General features: G+C 41.8%; 1 protein-coding gene across 1 annotated transcript in view; it reads right to left on the bottom strand.

Moving 5' to 3' along the window:
* LOC134348205 (cilia- and flagella-associated protein 44) overlaps positions 1 to 21,377 on the bottom strand; it is a 235,486-nt gene that overhangs the window by 51,980 nt on the left and 162,129 nt on the right. The window contains exons 26-28 of the mRNA XM_063051223.1: positions 20,320 to 20,523; positions 6,658 to 6,853; positions 3,304 to 3,414 (exon numbers count right to left, since the gene is read on the bottom strand). Coding sequence (XP_062907293.1) covers positions 3,304 to 3,414; positions 6,658 to 6,853; positions 20,320 to 20,523 — 511 coding nt within the window. The remainder of the gene's footprint in view (positions 1 to 3,303; positions 3,415 to 6,657; positions 6,854 to 20,319; positions 20,524 to 21,377) is intronic.

The following is a 21,377-nucleotide window of genomic DNA, read 5'->3' as shown; positions in this document are numbered from 1 at the left end:
ACGGGGACTGCCAGTACTCAGTGTGATTGAGCTAGAAGTGTTGCTACCAGCACGAACTGACTGGGGTCTTGTTGTCAGGAAGTCCAAGATCCAGTTAGATGGAGAGGTATTGAGACCCAACAAGGATAGTTGACCCACCAGCTTCTGAGAGATGATTATATTAAACATTAAGCTGGTCAATAAGTAGCATCCTGCTGTATGAGGCACCATTTTCCAGATAGGACAGGACTGAGTGGAGTGTAGAGGCTATGGCATCATCAGTGGACAATTTGAGTGATAAGCAAACTGGAAAGCGTGCAAAGTAGCAGGAAGGTAGGATTTAATGCAATCCATAACCAGATGCTCAAGGTACTTCATCATTGTTGAGGTCAGTGGCACTGGACGGTAGTAATTAAAGCAGATTATTGTCACCCTCTTATGCATCAGGATGATGGCAGTCGCCTTGAAACCTGCAGGAATATTGAACTATTCCAGAGAAATGTTGAAGATGTTTTTGTTAGACCGTCTGTTAACTGGGCTGCACAGTCCCTCAGCACCTGATCAGTTATGTTATCAGGCCCCACAGCTTTACATGGGTTGACCCTGGCTAGGGTTCTCCTCACATCAGCTATGGCCAGACAGAGTGCCTGCACCTGGGGCGGCGGGGGGGAGGGGGGGGCGGTGGTGGAGGGGAACCTTCCTCACTGGCACACCGCTCCGTGCATCAAATTGTGCATAAAAGAGGGAGACAATAACTTGCCTTATGTAACCACCTCCCCAAACATATTCCTGCTTGCGTTTTCAGAACAGTCCCGCGATGCTGAAGTTGCTCCTTCATTAATCCTAATAATTTCTAATAATCCTTAACAATCCTAATAATAACTAATGCAAATATTCTTAAAAATCTTTTGGCACTGCTAATTTATCCAGTTCCCGAGTATTTATTTAAATGAAGCTATGTTCTGTGCCTCAATCCATTCCTTGAGGAAATGTATTCCATTATCCAAGAAGACTCCAAGTAAATCCATTTTCCTGATCCCTTTCCTTAGTCACTCAGGGAGACTATAAACCAGTGATCTACAAAGTAGAGGATACAGTACTTCCCTAGTCACTCAGGGAGACTATAAACCAGTGATCTACAAAGTAGGGGATATAGTACTTCCTTCGTCGCTCAGGGAGACTATAAACCAGTGATCTACAAAGTAGGGGATATAGTACTTCCTTCGTCGCTCAGGGAGACTATAAACCAGTGATCTACAAAGTAGGGGATATAGTACTTCCTTAGTTGCTCAGGGAGACTATAAACCAGTGATCTACAAAGTAGGGGATATAGTACTTCCTTAGTTGCTCAGGGAGACTATAAACCAGTGATCTACAAAGTAGAGGATACAGTACTTCCTTAGTCACTCGGAGACTATAAACCAGTGATCTACAAAGTCGAGGATACAGTACTTCCTTAGTCACTCGGAGACTATAAACCAGTGATCTACAAAGTCGAGGATACAGTACTTCCTTAGTCACTCGGAGACTATAAACCAGTGATCTACAAAGTCGAGGATACAGTACTTCCTTAGTCACTCGGAGACTATAAACCAGTGATCTACAAAGTCGAGGATACAGTACTTCCTTAGTCACTTATTCCAAACCACTGCATTTTTATGGACATTTATCATATTTCCTCAGTCTTTTTCATTCAACCAACATTTCAATTCTCTCCTAATAACCACCCTTTTCCATTCTGGTGAATCTATATTATGTGTCTAGTATAGTTTTAATACCATATCTACCACTGTACCAAAGCTGTACAGTAGCCGTTTGTGAAGATACTGCATAACTCTCTATTCATGGGAAGGATGAGTTGCCAGAATCATGGGACATATTGATACCAATGAGATAGCTAGGAACAGGGATGAGGACCAGAAGAGAGAATATGCAGGACCTCAAGGGTGGTAATCTCTGGATTACTGCCTCTGCAATGCAGCAGTGAGGGTAAGAATAGGATGATTTGGCAGATGTATTTGTGGCTAAAGAATTGGTGTAGGGTTTCAGGTTATGGGTTACTAAGATTGGGATGACCAGGTCAAAAAGGATGGGTTACACCTGAACTTGATGGGCACCAATATTCTCACAGGCAGGTTTGCTGGAGCTGTTAGGAAGGGTTTAAACTAGTTTGGCAGGAGAATGAGAACTGGACTGAAAGGGCTGAGGAAATGGCAGTTCATATACATTACATGCAGTGTGTACTGACTGTGAGGAAAGTCAGGCAGATGATAGGGCAAAATTGCAATCAGTGGGATGGTTTGAAATGTGTCTATTTTAATGCAAGAAATCAGGAATAAGGGCAATAAACTTAGAGCAAAGGTCAGTACATGGAGCTACAACATTGTGGCCATTACAGAGACTTGGCTGTCACAGGGGGAGGAATTGCTGCTGGATATTCCGGGGTTTAGATGTTTCAAAAGGGAAAGAGAGGGAGGTGAAAGAGGTAGGGGTTATGGCATTGCTAATCTGGAATCAGGGACAGCTGCAGAAAGGGAGGACATCCCAGAGGGATCAAATACTGAGACGGTGTGAGTGGAAGTAAGAAGCAGGAAGGGAGCAATCAATCTATTTGGAGTATGCTATAGACCACCTTATAGCAAAAGAGCAAAACAGGATTCAGGGCCCAGGGTCTGACGTGATTGATGACATCTGAAGACTAATGGAGAGGGATTCAGGACCCAGGAACTGATAGAAAGGATGTGTTAAGAGTTTGAAGGCATTACAAAAGAGGAAAGTGATTTAGTGTCCAAGCCCAAAACCCAAGGCCAAACAAGTGTGGGAAAGCAGTGATAAATGTCTAACATAGAGTGCAATCTAAATTCGCCAGCAGAATCTATTATGAAACCAGTTGTTTGAAACACTTTTTCCAGCTACAAACACTGTTAATGGATCAATCTATGATGATACTAATTGCTCTATTGTTAATAGAATGCCTTAATAAAAGAGTAAAACAGAAAATGCCAGAAAAAAAGTTAGAAGTCAGTGAATATCTATAGAGTTGATGTTTCATTCATTGGTGGAACTTTTGTTTGTCTTCTAAATACTATTTAGAAACTTCAGAAATTGTATTAAGTGAAGGAGGTAAAGGCTGCTATTAGGATGATAGAAAATGCATGTGAGAAAGACAGAAAGGATGCAGAATAATATCAAATAGAAATCTATGCGGATGACATGGTAAGGTGCAATAATAATTGCAAGTTCCCTTTTTTAAATTTGAGTTACTTCAATAAATAAAAATAATAGATCTTCTGCAGCTAAGGCAGAAAATAGTATATCTCTTACTATCCGGGCAAGCAGAGTCATCCACTCCACCAGCGTCAGAATCCGATTCATCCCCTTCATCACTATAGCCAAACTCTTCATCTGATTCTTCTTCACTCTCTTCATCTGAAACTGTAAAATGAAAGTTGCGCTGGAAAAAAGAGCTATCACATCGACATACAAGGAAGGGAAAAGTAATAAACTCCAGGGTGAAGGTATAAGAAAGACTGGATCACACAGCAGTGTCAGTCTAAGAGTACATTAGAACATTAGCTGAAGGACACAGGTGTACAACAGGTGGTAATATACGAGCATAACTGAAACAGGCAGTGATATTAGTCGACCAAGCAACACCGTGCAAAGACCAATGAGAAAGTGCTGGAAGGAAGTGATATTAATATTCAGCAAAGGGACAAAAATGTGTACAAGGGGTGAAACAATCAACTTTATCAGTACATGGGAACTATAGCACATTTGAAATAAAGATTGGAGAAAGTGAAGGCCTGGAACTGCTGGTGATATAAAACATACATAGAATTGTACAATATAGGAACATGCCAAACTAATAAATTCACTTTGAACTTTGAAATAATTAAGCTAATAATTCATAATTAAATTAATCCCTTCTGCCTGCACATGATAACATCCTACCATCTTCTGTAGTTCATGTGACTATGTAAGAGGCTCTAAATATTGTATCTGCCTCCACCATCACCGCAGGCCGCGAAATCCAGGCACCCGCTACTCTTGGTGTAAAAAATGTGTCCTGCACATCAACTTTGAATTTTACTCCTCTCACCTTAAATGCTATTAAATATTTTAAACTTGGTTGAAAATATATTGGCCGTCTCCTCTATTTATGTCTCTCAGAAGTTTATAAATTTCTATCAGGTTTCCCCTCAGTTCCAGTTTGCTTATCCTCTTCTTAAAGGACATGCCCTCAAATCCAGGCAGCATCCTGTTAAACCACTTCAGCGCCCTCTCCAAAGCCTCCGCATACTCCCTATAATTGGACAATAGGAACTGAATCCAATACTCTAGATGAACCCTAAGCATGGTTTTATAAAGCTGCACCATAACTTCCTGACTCTTGAACTCAATGCCTTGACTTATAAAGGAGAGCATGCTATGTACCTTCTTTACCACCCATTAGGACAAATGAAAAAGGCAGCAATATTGCAAAAGGACTGGAAAGGCAATTGTATTTGTATACCAGAGAAGGAATGAAACAGGAAGCAATACCAACATAATCAATAGGGTTTTAAGCATGTGTGACATAAGCATGCGTTCCACACGGTAGGCTTATTCAGAAAGTCAGAAGGCATGGGATCCAGGGAAGTTTGGCCAGGTGGATTCAGAATTAGCTTGCCTGCAGAAGGCAGAGGGTGGTGGTGGAGGGAGTACATTCAGATTGGAGGATTGTGACTAGTGGTGTCCCACAAGGATCTGTTCTGGGACCTCTACTTTTCGTGATTTTTATTAACAACCTGGATGTGGGGGTAGAAGGGTGGGTTGGCAAGTTTGCAGACGACACAAAGGTTGGTGGTGTTGTGGATGGTGTAGAGGATTGTCAAAGATTGCAGAGAAACATTGATAGGATGCAGACGTGGGCTGAGAAGTGGCAGATGGAGTTCAACCCGGAGAAGTGTGAGGTGGTATACTTTGGAAGGACGAACTCCAAGGCAGAGTACAAAGTAAATGGCAGGATACTTGGTAGTGTGGAGGAGCAGAGGGATCTCGGGGTACATGTCCACAGATCCCTGAAAGTTGCCTCACAGGTGGATAGGGTAGTTAAGAAAGCTTATGGGGTGTTAGCTTTCTTAAGTCGAGGGATAGAGTTTAAGAGTTGCGATGTAATGATGCAGCTCTATAAAACTCTGGTTAGGCCACACTTGGAGTATTGTGTTCAGTTCTGGTTGCCTCACTATAGGAAGGATGTGGAAGCATTGGAAAGGGTACAGAGGAGATTTACCAGGATGCTGCCTGATTTAGAGAGTATGCATTATGATCAGAGATTAAGGGAGCTAAGGCTTTACTCTTTGGAGAGAAGGAGGATGAGAGGAGACATGATAGAGGTGTACAAGATAATAAGAGGAATAGATAGAGTGGATAGCCAATGCCTCTTCCCCAGGGCACCACTGCTCAATACAAGAGGACATGGCTTTAAGGTAAGGGGTGGGAAGTTCAAGGGGGATATTAGAGGAAGGTTTTTTACTCAGAGAGTGGTTGGTGCGTGAAATGCACTGCCTGAGTCAGTGGTGGACGCAGATACACTAGTGAAGTTTAAGAGACTACTTGACAGGTATATGGAGGAATCTAAGGTGGGGGCTTGTATGGGAGGCAGGGTTTGAGGGTTGGCACAACATTGTGGGCCCAAGGGCCTGTACTGTGCTGTACTATTCTATGTTCTATCTATAAGAAAGGGCTGGACAGGTTGCAGTGGGGCTCAGCATGATTCAGAATTCTGCACATCTGTAATGTGATTCAACAGTCACTTGCTTTGCAAGCCAGCATAAGACTTAAAAAATGAGTGGGGCCTTTCAGAACTTTTCGACAGGCTTCAGTCATCATAAGCAGTTCCATGTTTTGGTGAGCTAACACGAGATTTTAAAAGAGAGTGGGGTCTTTTTGGAATTTTTGTTGGGCTTCAGTCAACATGATTTATTAGGCAATTGTCAAAGGCCAATAAAAAGAAATTAGGTTTAAGTTGAGTGGCCATTAGAATGGATCGTGAAGAGTGATATGAAAGAAGGGATGTTTCAAAAATAAATATTAGTTTTTGAGAAATTAATACTTTGGGATTTACATATTCCATTCCACTCTCTGCCCATCTGCTTAAAAATCATTCAGTCTTCTATCACATTAAGGTCCCCAGTCTTCTGTGCAGTTAATCGTATATATCCACAACCATCAACAATTGTTTTTTGTTCACTTAAGCAGCACCTCTGCCCACATGACGTTACCATCTAGAAGGAAGAGGAGGGAAATTTTGTAGAGATACTATCATCCTGAAGATCTCCCCCTGACCTGTATATTGCCTCTGTGTGCTGAATATCCTGCATTAACACACTGACACTAATGCAGGAACACCATCCCCACAAGAACTGCAGCTATTAAATGAAAAGGCCCATTGTTCATGTCAACTGATAGTGGACAGTAAAAGTGGTCATACTAGTATCATAATTTATTATATACTGACTAATGAGGATATTGTCACAAGTATATGGCTTTGCAAAGTGGTTGACATATAATTGTTATTTTGGAAACTGCTAATTAAACTTATTCTTATAGAATCTAAAATCTCTGAATTAATCATATTAAAATGAAATGAGAGAATATGACATTCTACATGAAGAAACATTGTTGTGTGTGCACCTGCAGAAACTTGTGCTTCACTCTTCCTTCTTCGTTTGATTTTCTTTTTGAAGACTTTGGTGAGAAAATCAGCATGCTTGTTGTTTTCACCCAGAGACATCTGGAAGGATGCATAAAGAGCCTTCTCCTTCTCTTGTAGTTTAAGAATGTCTCGCTTTTTGGCCTTTTTTTGTTGAGAACATTCCTCTAACTTTAACTGTAAGAAATGGAATGCCAATTTTGGTCAGATTTGAGAACTGAAGGATGGCATCATGATTAAATGTGATACAAGAATGACCACAGCAGTAGTAGGAATCATTTGATCTACAGGAGAGTTTGCATTTATTTAGCCACATTTCGTAATGCTGTCTTTGTGTTTTTCAACTGTAACCATGATTGATCTTGCTAAAATTATCATTTGCCAAATATGTTTTACCACTATTTTGACATACGTCCTAGATTTCTGAAATTGAATGCACAGATGCCAGCACCTGCAACCTGAATGCCCAATATTGTTCACTTCTGACTCAGTATCAGTTTCCACTCATCCATCACTTGTGTGCTCATTGCTCCACAGCAGTTTAGGGTTAAGCAAAGCACATATTTTAAATACTAATCCCCACATCTTGCCTTTCTAAACCCGTAGAAGGATGGTGGATGGCTACCAATCAAGATGGTGGATGTGTACCTATCATTTTGTAAATGGTACACCACTGTGCACTGTTGTTGGAAGGATGGTGATAGGCTACCAATCATGAGGACTTCCTCGTCCTGGACGGTGTCTAGCTTCTTACGTGCTTTTGAGGTCACATTCACCTGAGCAATTTAAAAGTAGATCATTAGTCATCCAAGCTGCTCCTTCCTGATGGTGTAGAGACTTTGACCTACTCTGATCTCTAACCTACTCTGAACACAAAAATTGTTGGAAACAATTAGCCTGTCTGGCAGCATGTATGAGAAGAAAAACAGAATTAATGTCCAGTGGAGCTAGAAAGTTTGTGAACCCTGTAGAATTTTCTCTATTTCTGCATAAGTATGACCTAAAATGCAATCAGATCTTCATGTAAGTCCTAAAACTAGATATAGAGAACCCAATTAAATAAATAATACAAAAAAACATTATACCTGTTCATAGATTTATTGAGAAAAATTATCTAATATTACATGTGCAAACACAAGGAATCTGCAGATGCTGGAATTTCAAGCAACACACATAAAAGTTGCTGGTGAACGTATCTTGACAGTAGAAGAAGCCGTGGATAGACATATCAGAATGGAAATGGGATATGCTTTAGCAGGATCTCCCACTGGCCACACATTTTAATTCCACGTCCCATTCCCATTCTGATATGTCTATCCACGGCCTGCTCTACTGTAAAGATGAAGCCACACTCAGGTTGGAGGAACAACACCTTATATTCCGTCTGGGTAGCCTCCAACCTGATGGCATGAACATTGACTTCTCCAACTTCCGCTAGTGCCCTGCCTCCCCCTTGTACTCCATCCATTATTTATTTATTTATACATTCTTTTTCTCTCTCTCTCCTTTTTCTCGCTCTGTCCATCTCACTCTACCCCTTGCCCATCCTCTGGGCTTCCCCCCTCCCCCTTTTTCTTTCTCCCTAGGGCTCCTGTCCCATGATCCTCTCATATCCCTTTTGCCAATCAACTGTCCAGCTCTTGGCTCCATCCCTCCCCCTCCTGCCTTCTCCTACCATTTCAGATCTCTTACTAGCTCTTCTTTCAGTTAGACCTGACGAAGGGTCTCGACCCGAAACGTTGACTGTACCTCTTCCTATAGATGCTACCTGGCCTGTTGCGTTCACTACCAATATTATAGTACTTGTTGGAAAAAGTATGTGAGCCTCTGGGGTAATGCCTTCTACAAAAGCTATCTGGAGTCAGGTGTTCCAATCAATGAGATGAGATTGGAGGTGTGGGTTGTAGAGGTACCCTGCCCTATAAAAAAGACACACAAAGTCAGGTTACTGATAGAGCCCGCTCTTCTGAAAAAAAGATCTGTTTATGTGCACCATGACTCGATCAAAACAACTTTCAGAAGACTTTAAAAGAAGAATTGTAAAGATGCATGAAGCTGGAAAAGCCGACAGAAGTATTTCTAAAGACCTGAGTGTTCATCAGTCCATGTATGAGAAACTGTCTACAAATGGAATAAAACTCAGTACTGATGCTACTCTCACAAGGAATGGACGTCCTGCAAAGATCACACCAACAGCATAATGCGCAATGCAGTGGAGGTGAAAAAGAACCCAAGGGTAATAGCAAAGACTTGCAGAAATCTCTAGAACTTGCTAAAGTCCACTACAAGAAAAACACTGAAGGAGAATGGTGTTCGTGGAAGGACACCATGGAGGAAACCACAGCTCTCCAAAACAAAATTGCTACACATCTCAAGTCTGCAAAAGACCACCAGGATATGCTACAACGCTTCTAGGAAAATGTTCTGTGGATAGATGAGATAAAAGTTGAACTACTTGGCAGAAATGCACACTGCTATGTTTGGAGGGAAAAGGGCACTGCACACTAACGTCAAAACCTCAACTATGAAGCACAGTGGAAGGAGCATCATAGTTTGGGGCTGCTTTGTTGCTTCAGGGTCTGGACAGCTTGCAATTGTTGAGGGACCAATGAATTCAAAATTGTATCAATACATTTTGCTGGAGAATGTCAGGGTAGTAGTCTGTTGTCACCTGAAGCTTAATAGAAGTTGGATTATGCAACAAGACAATGATGTGAAAGACAAGAATATATCAACAACAGAATGATCTAAAATGAAGAAAATTCATGTTTTGGGATGGCTGAGTCAAAGTCCAGACCTTAATCCAATAGAAATGTTGTGGAGGGGTTCCGGTCACGTCATCATCCAGAATGGCAGCTTAAAATAATAGCTCCTCCAGAAAAACGCTTATTTTGCCCCGTTAATCTGCCAAATACAAGATTTCTCCAAAATATCTGAACTGGTAAGGGGGGCAAGAATGGGGAAAAGGAATGGAGATAAAAAAAGCATCACTGCGGAGCCTGTGGACGAGGGGGTTGCAACAAGCGGCTTTCCTACACGAACACGTGGTAGCGAGGCTGATGCTGGGCCTTGTTCAGGCCAAGTGGCAAATTTAGTAAAAATTCTGGAACAGATACGGGAATTCCAAAAAGACATAAAACAGCAACTAAATGATATCAAGTCAGAGCTCACCAACGTTAATCAAAAAATAACGGTGGCAGAGACACGAATTGAAAAGGTGGAAGATCACATTCAAAACGTGGAACAGATATTATGTAAAATGATAAAAGTGTTCCACAGGAAAATAAGCTACTTGACCAAGAAGGAAGGTCACGACATAAGAATATCAGTATATACAGTTGGCCCTCTTTATCTGCGAGTTCCGCATGCGCGAATTCAGCCAACCACGAATTGAGAAAACCTGGAAGTGCTCTTCCAGCGCTTGTTGTTTGAGCATGTACAGACTTTTTTTCTTGTCATTATTCCCTAAATAATGCAGTATAACAACTATTTTACATAGCATTTACATTGTATTAGGTATTATAAGTAATCTAGAGATGATTTAAAGTATATGGGAGGATGTCCGTAGGTTATCGTGGATTGGGACTGAAAAAAAAACAGAAGTTCTCTTACTAAGTAAATAGATAGATAGGTAAATATACTTTATTAATCCTGAGGGAAATTTGGTTTCATTACAGCTGCACCAACCAAGAATAGAGCGTAAATATAGCAATACAAAAAACCCCAACAAACACCAAAAGTAAGTCGGAACAGGTACATCTGGTACTATTTAGTGTCAGTTAGTCAAACGTTTGTCTTAGTATATAGTATATATTTTACCTTTCTATGCATATAAATCACTTAAGAAATGTATGTTTCAGCGCCGGGCTCGGGAACAGAAGTTCCTGAGTTCGATCCAGTGACAGACCGTTCCCGAGTGCGCTCTCCATCCGTGCCGGGTTGACGTGAAGGATCAAAAACCCAAAACCCCAAAACCAAATAATTAAACCACTTCATTGCTTAATAATAATTGTAGCTTTCATCGAGGCAGGGCCTTTCTCACTTTATCCTTTAAAATTGTTCCAATCGTTGACCGAATGTAGCCGAACGCTTTTCGAATGACCGATGGCATTTCACCTCTTTCTGATTCGCTTTATTTCCACTTTATTTTAAATCACGATCGTGATTATTTTCGTGAACAGAAACACTGCGGATTCAGAGCTCCGCCACCGGGTCCTAATGTCCACCGCACCGAGACAGTTAAATAAGGTCCGGGATTCCGCTGGGTCCTAAGATCCACCGCATTGAGACAGGTTGAATAAGGGACTTGAGCATCCGTGTTTTTTGGTATCCGCGAGGGGTCCTAGAACCAATCCCTTGCGGATAAGGAGGCCCAGCTGTATAACGTTCCTGAAGGAGCGGAGGGGTTGTCTATGGTGGAGTTTGTAGAAAAGTTACTACAGGACATGCTGGAGATTCCCTCGACTATGGAGCTTGAAATTGAGAGAGCACACTGCACGCTCGCCCCGAGGCCTTCTGGAGACGGGGAAGATAAGCCACGGTCAATAGTAATCAGATTCCTTTGGTACAAAACCAAAGCAGAAATTCTGCGCAAGGCTTGGGGAAAGAAGAAGGTATTTTTGAACGGGAAATTAATATATTTCGATCAAGATTACCCCCCCACCCGCCCCAGCGGTCCTGCAGAAACATAAGGAATATTCTGAAGCAAAGCTAGAATTAAAGCAAAGAAAGATTAGATTCCAGACTCCGTACCCTGATAAACTGCGAGTCTTTTATGAAGACAGAACACAGCTGTATCAGACAGTGGAAGGGCAACTGCAGACATGAAGGACAGAGGGTGCCTGTCAGTGTGATCAAACCGAGGGAAAGTCTGGCTGAGCAGCTATCCCGCTCTGCTTGGGAAATAGTGAGAGAATTGAGAAAGCAGGGGACAGGAGGAGGGCGAGAGAAGAATAACAGGAAGAGACTGTGAGTTTTCAGAAGACAGCCCTCACCCCCTCCAGAAGAGCCATAAGGTCTGACTAATTTCAAAAGTGTTGATAAGCTAAACAGAAGCAAAAATAGATGGTGCTATACTCATCTCAAGAAGCACATATTACAATGTGGATTTTATATTACTCAATTATTTTATTTTTTATTCATTCATTCATTCACTCCTTTTTCCCCACCTAAATGAGAATATACACATGGGAGGAATACACAGGGAAGTATTTTCTGTATAATGGACACAGATTTTTTCACTTACTTTTATGGGTACTGAAGTGGGGCCCTCAACTCATAGGTCGGAGAGGCTATCCCCCACGGCTAGACGTTTCCTCTAGCTCAACCCAGGGTCATCTACTAGAGACCTCAGCCTTGGAATCACACCTTCATTACCTTTTTTCTCATTCGCATTTCTTGATTCTTATTTGTTCAGGGAGTAGATCAATTAAGTCTTATTCTGCTAATTTCATTGATATGCTGACAGATAAATATACATGGCTAAGAAGAAAGTAAAATTCCATTCTTTTAATGTCAATGGGCTGTTAAATCCAATCAAACGCAGTACAATTCTATTAAAAATGAAGAAAGTACAAGCCCATGTAGTATATTTATAGGAAACTCACTTAAATGATAATGAGCATGGAAAACTAAAGAGAATGGGCTTCACTAATTTGTTTTTCTCCTCAAATAAATCAGGACATAAGAGAGGAGTTGTTATTCTCATCTCAAGCAAGTTAAATTTTGAAAAAATATTCGAAATGGGAGATAAGGAGGGCAGGTATATTCTGGTAAGGGGGAATATAGACAGAAATTCAGTTACTCAATTGAATATATACGCATCCCCAGGAAGTGATATTAGTCTCTTCCAGAAAATTACTAATATTATGGTGACGGAAACAGTAGTTCTCTTGATATGTGGATGAGACTTAAATTTACAATTACAACCAAAGTTAGACTCTTCCAGTAGAAAAACCTATGAAACGAAGTCCTTACATAAGAAAGTTAATACACTTTTCGAAGATGTTGGTCTAATTGATATACGGAGGGACCTTTTCCCTGACAGAAGGGATTACACTCATTATTCTGCCCCCCCCCCCAATTCTTTATACACAAGGATAGACTATTTCATAACATTTGGAAAAAGATAAAAAACAAAATAATCACCTGTGGAATTGGGACAACAGATGTAAGTGACCATGCACCTATATATTTATCTGTTGATTTTGACCTACAACCAAAGAATACTATTTGGAAACTAAATTCAAGTCTACTCAATGATCCTTATTTTAAGGAACAAATTAAAAAAAGAAATTGGTCTTTACTTAGAATTCAATGATAATGGAGAGGTTTCACCTCCCATTCTATGGGATTCTCTGAAGGCTGTCTTAAGACAAGCTGGGGTCTGATCAGCCCCGGCTGGGTCACCTGGAGGAGGTTGTATGATGTTGAAAGACCCGAAACACCTGATGATTCCAGGAACATCACTGAAGATGTGTCCAGAAGCATCAATAGATGTATGTACACAGTTTACACCCTGAGTTCATCAGTGACAACCAGGAGAGACTGGGTGACAACCGCGAAAAGAGTGGTGACGACTGGAGAGTCAGTGACAGCCCGGAGAGACGGCAACCAGGGCAGAACGGGCTGGCAACCCAATCTGCGTCCTCTGAGAGGAGGACCCCACAAAAGCTACAAAGAATCTAAGGAAAAGATACCCCCAGGGGTGCCCGAGAGGTGGGGGAGGATGAGCACCCCAGTCGGATGGACACAACGACATCAGACCCAGGCAATGAACAAACAACGATGAGGAAGCAGTGTGCATGTGGCAAAATCTGCAAGAATGATCATGGATTGAAGATCCACCAAGCGAAGATGAAGTGTTTGGCGGGAGCAGGAGCAGCACAAAGCACAGGTGTACAACTTGGTGAGACGAAGGAGGGGCCAGGCCCAGAGTCACCCCATAGTGCCTGGAACCTCCAAGTGTTGTAAACTAATCCCTCGAACGTGGAGTCTAACAGGAGGCGGATCAAATGGCCTGCAGCTAACCTGACTTCACTGTGGAAGCAGTTTGATGAAGATGTTAACCAAATTCTGGAGGCAACGGCGAAGGGAGGGGTTGATAGGAAGCTGCAAGCCATGACAACAATTATTGTCAGTATCGCAGCTGAACGCTTCGGAGAAGAGGAGAAGGAAGGCTCCAAAACATCTTACTGGAAGAACCAAAGAGCGTTGAGGATCCACAACATCAGGCAGGAGATGAAAGCGCTGAAGTCCCAATACAAGGAGGCAGGAGAAGAGCAGCGCATTGGCTTGGCCCAGCTGATGTGCATACTACGGAAGAAGATCAGGGTCCTCCGCCGGGCAGAGTGGCATCGGAGGCAGCGTTGTGAAAGGGCTTGAAAACGTGCTGCCTTTATCGCCAACCCCTTCAAGTTCACCAAGGAGTTGCTGGGGGAGAAGCGCAGTGGGAAACTGGCCTGTTCGCAGGAAGACATAGACCAACATCCGAAGAAGATATATAATGATCCTGAAAGAGAGCAGGAGTTGGGAGAGTGTGACATCCCAATAGACCCACCTGAACTGAATGTGCAGTTCGACATGTCAGAGCTACAGCTAAAGGAAGTCAGAGAGGTCGTCCGCAAAGCAAGGGCAAGCTCGGCTCCAGGACCAAGCAACACCTCGTACAAAGTGTACAAGAACTGCCCCAAACTCCTGCTGCGTCTGTGAAAGATCCTGAGAATCTTCTGGAGAAGGGGGAAGATCCCAGAACGGTGGAGAGTGACTGAAGGGGTGTGGATTCGGAAGGAGGAAAATTCCACCCAGATAGATCAGTTTCTCATCATCTCCCTGCTGTGTGTCGAGGCGAAGATCTTCTTCAGTGCAGTTTCCAGCCGGCTGTGCACCTACCTAGCAAAGAACACCTATATTGATACATCAGTCCAGAAGGGTGGCATTTCAGGGATGCCAGGCTGTCTGGAGCACATCGGTGTGGTGACACAGCTCATCAGGGAGGCCAGAGAGAACAAGGGCAACCTGTCAGTGTTGTGGCTCAACCTGGCAAATGCATATGGCTCCATTCCGCACAAGCTGGTGCAGCTCACACTGACCAAATATCACGTCCCCAGCAGAATCAGAGACCTTATCACTGATTATTACAGCAACTTCAGGATGAGGGTCTCTTCAGGAGCAACTACATCAACCTGGCACAAGGTGGAGGTCGGCATCATCACAGGGTGCACTATCTCAGTGACACTGTTCTCCCTAGCCATGAACATGCTCACTAAGTCTGCTGAACCAGAGTGCAGAGGGCCCAGAATGAATTCCGCTCAATGGCAACCACCTATCAGGGCATTCATGGATGACCTCACAGTCACCACAGAATCAGTCCCAGGCTGCCAGTGGATTCTGCAAGGGCTCGAAAAGCTGGTGGAGTGGGCCTGGATGCGTTTCAAACCTGCCAAATCAAGATCGATGGTGCTGAGGAAAGGGAAGATGGAGGACAAGTTCCAGTTCAGCATCGCAGGCACAGCCATCCCAACCATCACAGAAAAGCCAGTCAAGAGCTTAGGCAAAGTTTTTGACAGCCCTTTAAGGGACACAACATCCATTCAGGCAACCTGCACCGAGTTGGATGGCTGGCTGAAATCTGTGGACAAGTCTGGCCTACCTGGGAAGTTTAAAGCCTGGGTGTATCAGCATGGCATTCTTCCCAGAATCGTGTGGCCCCTCCTCGTCTATGCAGTTCCGATCTCGACAGTCGAAACCTTAGAGAGGAGTGTTAGTAACCACCTCAGGAGATGGCTGGGGCTGCCAAAGAGCCTGAGCAGCATCGCACTCTATGGACACCACAACAAACTGCAACTGCCCTTCAAATCCTTGGAGGAAGAATTCAAGGTAACAAGAGCCAGAGAAGTGATACAGTACAGGGACTCAAGTGACCCGAAGGTGGCTGGAGCAGGGATCCAAGTAAGTACTGGCAGGAAGTGAAGGGCAGAGGAAGCTGTTCAGGAGGCAGAGGCGAGGCTGCATCACAGGAGGCTGGTGGGAGTGGTCACACAAGGCCGAGCTGGGCTAGGATCCTTTCCAACTCCCCAAATGGACACCATCAGAGGGAAGGAAAGGCATTGTCTAGTTCAGGAGGAGGTGAGCACAGCAGTGGAGGAGACAGGAACCTGCAAGGCGGTGGGAATGAAGCAACAGGGAGCTTGGACAAGATGGGAGAATGCGGTTGAGAAGTAAGTGACCTGGGCTGATCTTTGGAAAGCCGAACCACACCGCATCCAATTTCTCATCCAAGCAGTGTACGATGTGCTTCCAAGCCCATCAAACCTGCACACATGGGGCAAGGCAGAGTCATCTGCGTGCCCACTGTGCTCCAAGCGAGGAACCCTGGAGCACATCCTCAGCGGCTGTGCAAGGGCACTTGGTGAGGGACGGTACAGGTGGAGGCATGATCAGGTCCTGAAGACCATCGCTGAAGCCGTCAGCGCAGGAGTTGAGTGGGCGAAGCAGCCCTGACCCTCCAAGCAGACCATTGCCTTTGTCAGAGCTGGGGAGCAGCCAATACCTGCCAAAAGAACATCTGCAGGCATTCTGACCTCTGCAAGGGATTGGCAGCTGTTGGTGGACCTCGAAGGGCAGCTGAAGTTCCCCAACCATATCACAGCCACTACCCTGCGACCAGACATTGTCCTAGTGTCTGAGTCTACTAAGCAAGTGGTGCTGCTGGAGCTGACAGTCCCATGGGAAGATAGCTTGGAGGAGGCCTTTGAAAGGAAGCTCTCCAAGTACGCAGGACTGGTCAGCAACTGTCAGCAGGCTGGATGGAGAGCGAGGTGTCTCCCAGTGGAGGTTGTTTGTAGGGGATTCGCAGCCCATTCCTTAGTTAGAGCCTTCAGCAATTTGGGCATCGAGGGAGAGAGGAAGGGGAGAGCCATCCGCAGTACCACCGATGCGGCAGAGAGGGCCTCAAGATGTCTGTGGCTCAAAAGCGGGGAGCCATAGAGTCATAAGTAGCCAGCCATCTGGACACAAGCTGGGGTCTGATCAGCCCTGGCTGGGTCACTTGGAGGAGGTTGTATGATGTTGAAAGACCCGAAATACCTGATGATTCCAGGAACATCACTGAAGATGTGTCCAGAAGCATCAGTAGATGTACGTACACAGCAAGAGAGAAAATTATAGGTTCATATAAGAAAAAAATAAGGAATAAAACATTAGAGAAATTACAAAATAAGCTGAAGGAACTAGAAAAAAACACAAATTGAGTTTGGCATAGGATACATTAGAGGAAATTTTAAAAAATTAGGAATGAAATTAATAGTTTGGCTACACAAGAAATCAAGAAAAAGCTAATGTTTCTAAAACAGAGACACTATGAAAGTGGATCTAAATCTATGAAAATACTGGTGTGGAAACTGAAAACAAAAGATAGCAGAAAATACAATTCATAGAATTAGGGATCCAAGAACAAAAGTGATAAAAAAAATAAGCTAAGTGAAATTCAAGAAGCTTTTGAAATGTTTTACAAAACTCTATATTCCAAAGTTCTGGGGGAAGCTTAACCCAAATTGACACCTTCCTGAATTCTATGGAGTTACCCACTTTAAGGGAAGAACAAAATAGAACGATGACTGCTGACATAACTGAAGCTGAACTAAAAGCTGCAATTAGTAGGCTTAAATTAAGCAAGTCAGCAGGATCAGATGGATATATGGCAGAGTGGTATGAAGAATTAAAAAATGAGTTAATTCCTGTTTTACTGAACTGGGCTCTAAAGAAGGCACAAATGCCACCCAGCTGGAAGGAGGCGATAATCTCAGCTATACTGAAAGAAGGGACGGATAAAATGGAGTGTGGGTCATTTAGACCAATATCTGTTCTTAATGTAGACTATAGATTATTTACCTCCATCTTGGCCAAATGATTAGAAGAGTTTCTACCCACACTGATACATAATGATCAGACAGGTTTTATACAACAACGCCAAACACAAGACAATATACAGGAAGGACACTTCACATTATGGATCATATACAACAAAATAAAATTGAAGCAATAGTGATAAGCGTGGATGCTGAAAAAGCATTTGATTTGGTTAATTGGAATTTTCTTTACAGAGTTTTACATAGATTTGGTTTACGTGACACAATTATTCAAACTAAACAGGCACTATATGACAATCCTACTGCTAGAATTAAAATGAATGGATATTTCAATTCAATGAATGGATCAAAATGTTATCAAGATATACATGGCAAGGTAAAAGGCCTAGAGTTTGTCTCAAAACTTTGCAATTAGCCAAGGGAAAGGGGGGATGGGGCCTACTTTCTCTCAGAGATTATTATTTTGCAGCACAGTTGAGAACTGTGATATGCTGGGGCAACCCATCATATGACGCTCAATGGAAAAACATTGAGGAGAGGATACTTTCCATTCCCATACAGGCAATTTTGGCTGATAACAACCTACAAAGTTACAACCTACGAAGTTACATAAATACTATTGATAACCCATGGGTGAAATGGACTCTTAAAATATGGAAAACTATTATAAAAGAATATAAACTAGAGAGAGACATTGCAATTCTTAAATGGTGTGCATATGACTCAGATTTTACGCCAGATAAACTGGATGCTAGATTTAAGGACTGGACAGCTAAAGAAATAACAGCTATTTGCAATATAATGAAAGAAGGAACACTGTTCAGTTTTGAAATGCTTAAAGAGAAACACTTACTAGAAAAACAAGACTTTTATCGGTATTTATAGATGCAACAGTATGTTAATAGGAGGGTTAAAATGTAACCAAGGCAAGTACATGTTTGATAGAGCTACTTAGAAAAGCATATAATTCAGATAATGGTAGCAGAATAATTTCAAGCGTGTATAAGGGTTTGTCAAATCTTAAAACACATTCAACTTCATACATTAAAACAAAATGGGAGAAGGAAGGAGGGATAATAATATCTGAGGAAGACTGGACAATAATATGGAGGTATCAATGGAAGTGTACCAGTTCACAGAAATGGAGGGAGTTTGGATGGAAAAACTTGATAAGATATTTTATTACACCCTCTCAGAAATCTTATTATGATAGTAACCTCCCTGTTTGCTGGAGAAATTGTGGAAATCAAAATGCAAACCATTATCATATTTTCTGGGATTGCCCCGTTATCAAAGACTATTGGAGTGGGATACACAATGCCCTACAAGACATTTTAAAATGTGAAATACCCTTAGAAAGTAAGATCATATATTTTGGGTATATACCTCAAGAATGGTTGAAAAGAGATAAATATTTAATGAATGTACTGGTAAAAAAACTATTACCAGGAAATGGTTATCACACGATCACAACTTTAAATGCATGGATGGAAATTACAATGGACATTTACAAAATGGAGAAGATAACAGCATCTGTTAATCATAAGTTTGAACAATTTGATTCATACTAGGAAAGGTGGCTTAACTACATAACAACTCATAGGCCTGATTTTATAGTCATACTCATAGTCATACTTTATTGATCCCAGGGGAAATTGGTTTTCATTACAGTTGCACCATAAATAATTAATTAGTAATAAAACCATAATAGTTAAACAGTAATATGTAAATTACGCCCGGAAATAAGTCCAGGACCAGCCTATTGGCTGAGGGTGTCTGACCCTCCAAGGGAGGAGTTGTAAAGTTTAATAGCCACAGGCAGGAATGACTTCCTCTGACGCTCTGTGTTGCATCTCGGTGGAATGAGTCTCTGGCTGAATGTACTCCTGTGCCCACCCAGTACATTATTCTCACAAATCATTGAATATGTTGTAAAAAAAAATCACTCCCTACTTGTACATAGTTTTCTCCTTTTGCTTGTTCTTTCTTTCCTCTCTTTTCTATAAGTGTATTCCTCAGACAAATATTATGTGTAGATTTGTGACAAATATGAATACATGATATAAATGTACAGAGTCTGAAATACGTCTTATGGAAAAGTTTATTTGATGATGAACTTCAATAAAAAATAAATTACAAGAAAAAAGAAATGTTGTGGAAAGACCTGAAGCAAGCAGTTCATGCAAGGAAGTCCACAAACATCCCAGAGTCGCCATACTTTTATAAGGACGAATGGCCTAAAATTCCTCCAAGCCAATGTGCAGGACTGAACAATGGTCACCGGAAACGCTTGGTTGAAGTTATTGCTGTACACACCAGTTACTGAAAACAAAGGTTCACATACTTTTTCTAACAAATACATATAACATTGGATCATTTTTCTCAGTAAATAAATGAACAAGTATAATGTTTTTGTGTTATTTATTTAACTGGGTTCTCTTTATCTAGTTTTAGGACTTATGTAAAGATTTGATCATATTTTCAGTCATATTTATGCAGAAGTAGAGAAAATTCTACAGGGTTCACAAACTTTCTAGCACCGCTGTAGTTTGAAGGCCCTTTATAGAACAGGGAAGTAGCGAAAACAAATTAATTTTAATTTGCAGAGGGATTTTTTGCAAGACTTGGAAAGGGTAAATGGAATATCTTTGATAAGTTGAGACCAGGATTTCTGGTTGTTGCTTTAATATCTAGATGTAAAATGAGGAAAAAGAATTCAAGCAGAATTAAAACTGATTCATTGTCAGGTAAAAGAAAATTGAATAAGCTACTTACTTGTGTTTCCGCTCGTTCAGTGATACGTTGGTCAACCCGATCCTGCAGAATGTTCTCACTCTTTTCAAATTCTTTCAAGAGAAGCACCTCTTCAAACAGTGTAACATGTCGTAGGTCAGCCATCTTTAAAACTATGTCTAGCCTATATTTCTGGTGGCAAAGAACCAGCAGCTCTGCATCAAAGTTCCATATTAATTCATTGATCTGGAGAGGAAATTAAATTAAAGATTCAGCAGTCAGCTAAGAATAGTTCCTTTCATGCAAGTTTCCAGTACTTCAGTAGTATATGCTTCAGCGTTGTACTTGGAAATTGCTGCAATTTGAAATATTACAATTTCAGCTGATATTTCTATTGTTTTCATATGATATTAATTTACAACATGAAATCAGGGTAACTGTTGATTATGGTTGTTGTCATAACTCCTTAAAACTTTTTCATACAAGTGATTAGTCATGACCACACATTAAGATTCCCTCCTGACTTAACCCACCCTGACTCTTCCTACATTACAAGTTTTTTTTTAATGCTTGAGAAGCCCCTCTGACACAACAAAACACCACATTAATATTATCTAACTTGGAATCAGACCACTTGTTCCTATGACAGCCTGGGCTAATATTATCAAGCTATCAAAGCTGATAGCTTGCCACATAAAGATATATTTGGATAGTTGGCCACAAGTTGGACCAGTTGCCAATGGCATGAAGATTAAATTCAAGCATGATGATGAAGCCTGAATTAAAGGAGATAATTCAGAGTTACAAGAACAGAGATAGGGAGAGGTGAGGGTATGTGGATATAAGAATGTGATGCTGGCTGCATCAAAGCCAATGTAGTTTGCAGCACAGGGATAGTGGGTGACGAAGACGTAACGTCAGTTAGGATAAGGACAGCTGTGTTTTGGATGTCTAAAATTTGTGGAAAGTGGAATGAGGGACACTGGCAAATTGGCAGTACAATTGTTAACTCTAAATAACAATTGCATGAATAAAGGGCTAACATACGTATAACATGAGACAGAAGCAGAGTAATGTTAAGAGGTGCAAATAGATGTTGT

The sequence above is a fragment of the Mobula hypostoma genome, chromosome 6 (assembly GCF_963921235.1).
Source record: "Mobula hypostoma chromosome 6, sMobHyp1.1, whole genome shotgun sequence".
Classification (NCBI taxonomy): Eukaryota; Metazoa; Chordata; class Chondrichthyes; order Myliobatiformes; family Myliobatidae; genus Mobula; species Mobula hypostoma.
Note: the sequence above shows the minus strand (reverse complement) of the source record. Positions and strands in the feature narration are given on the sequence as shown.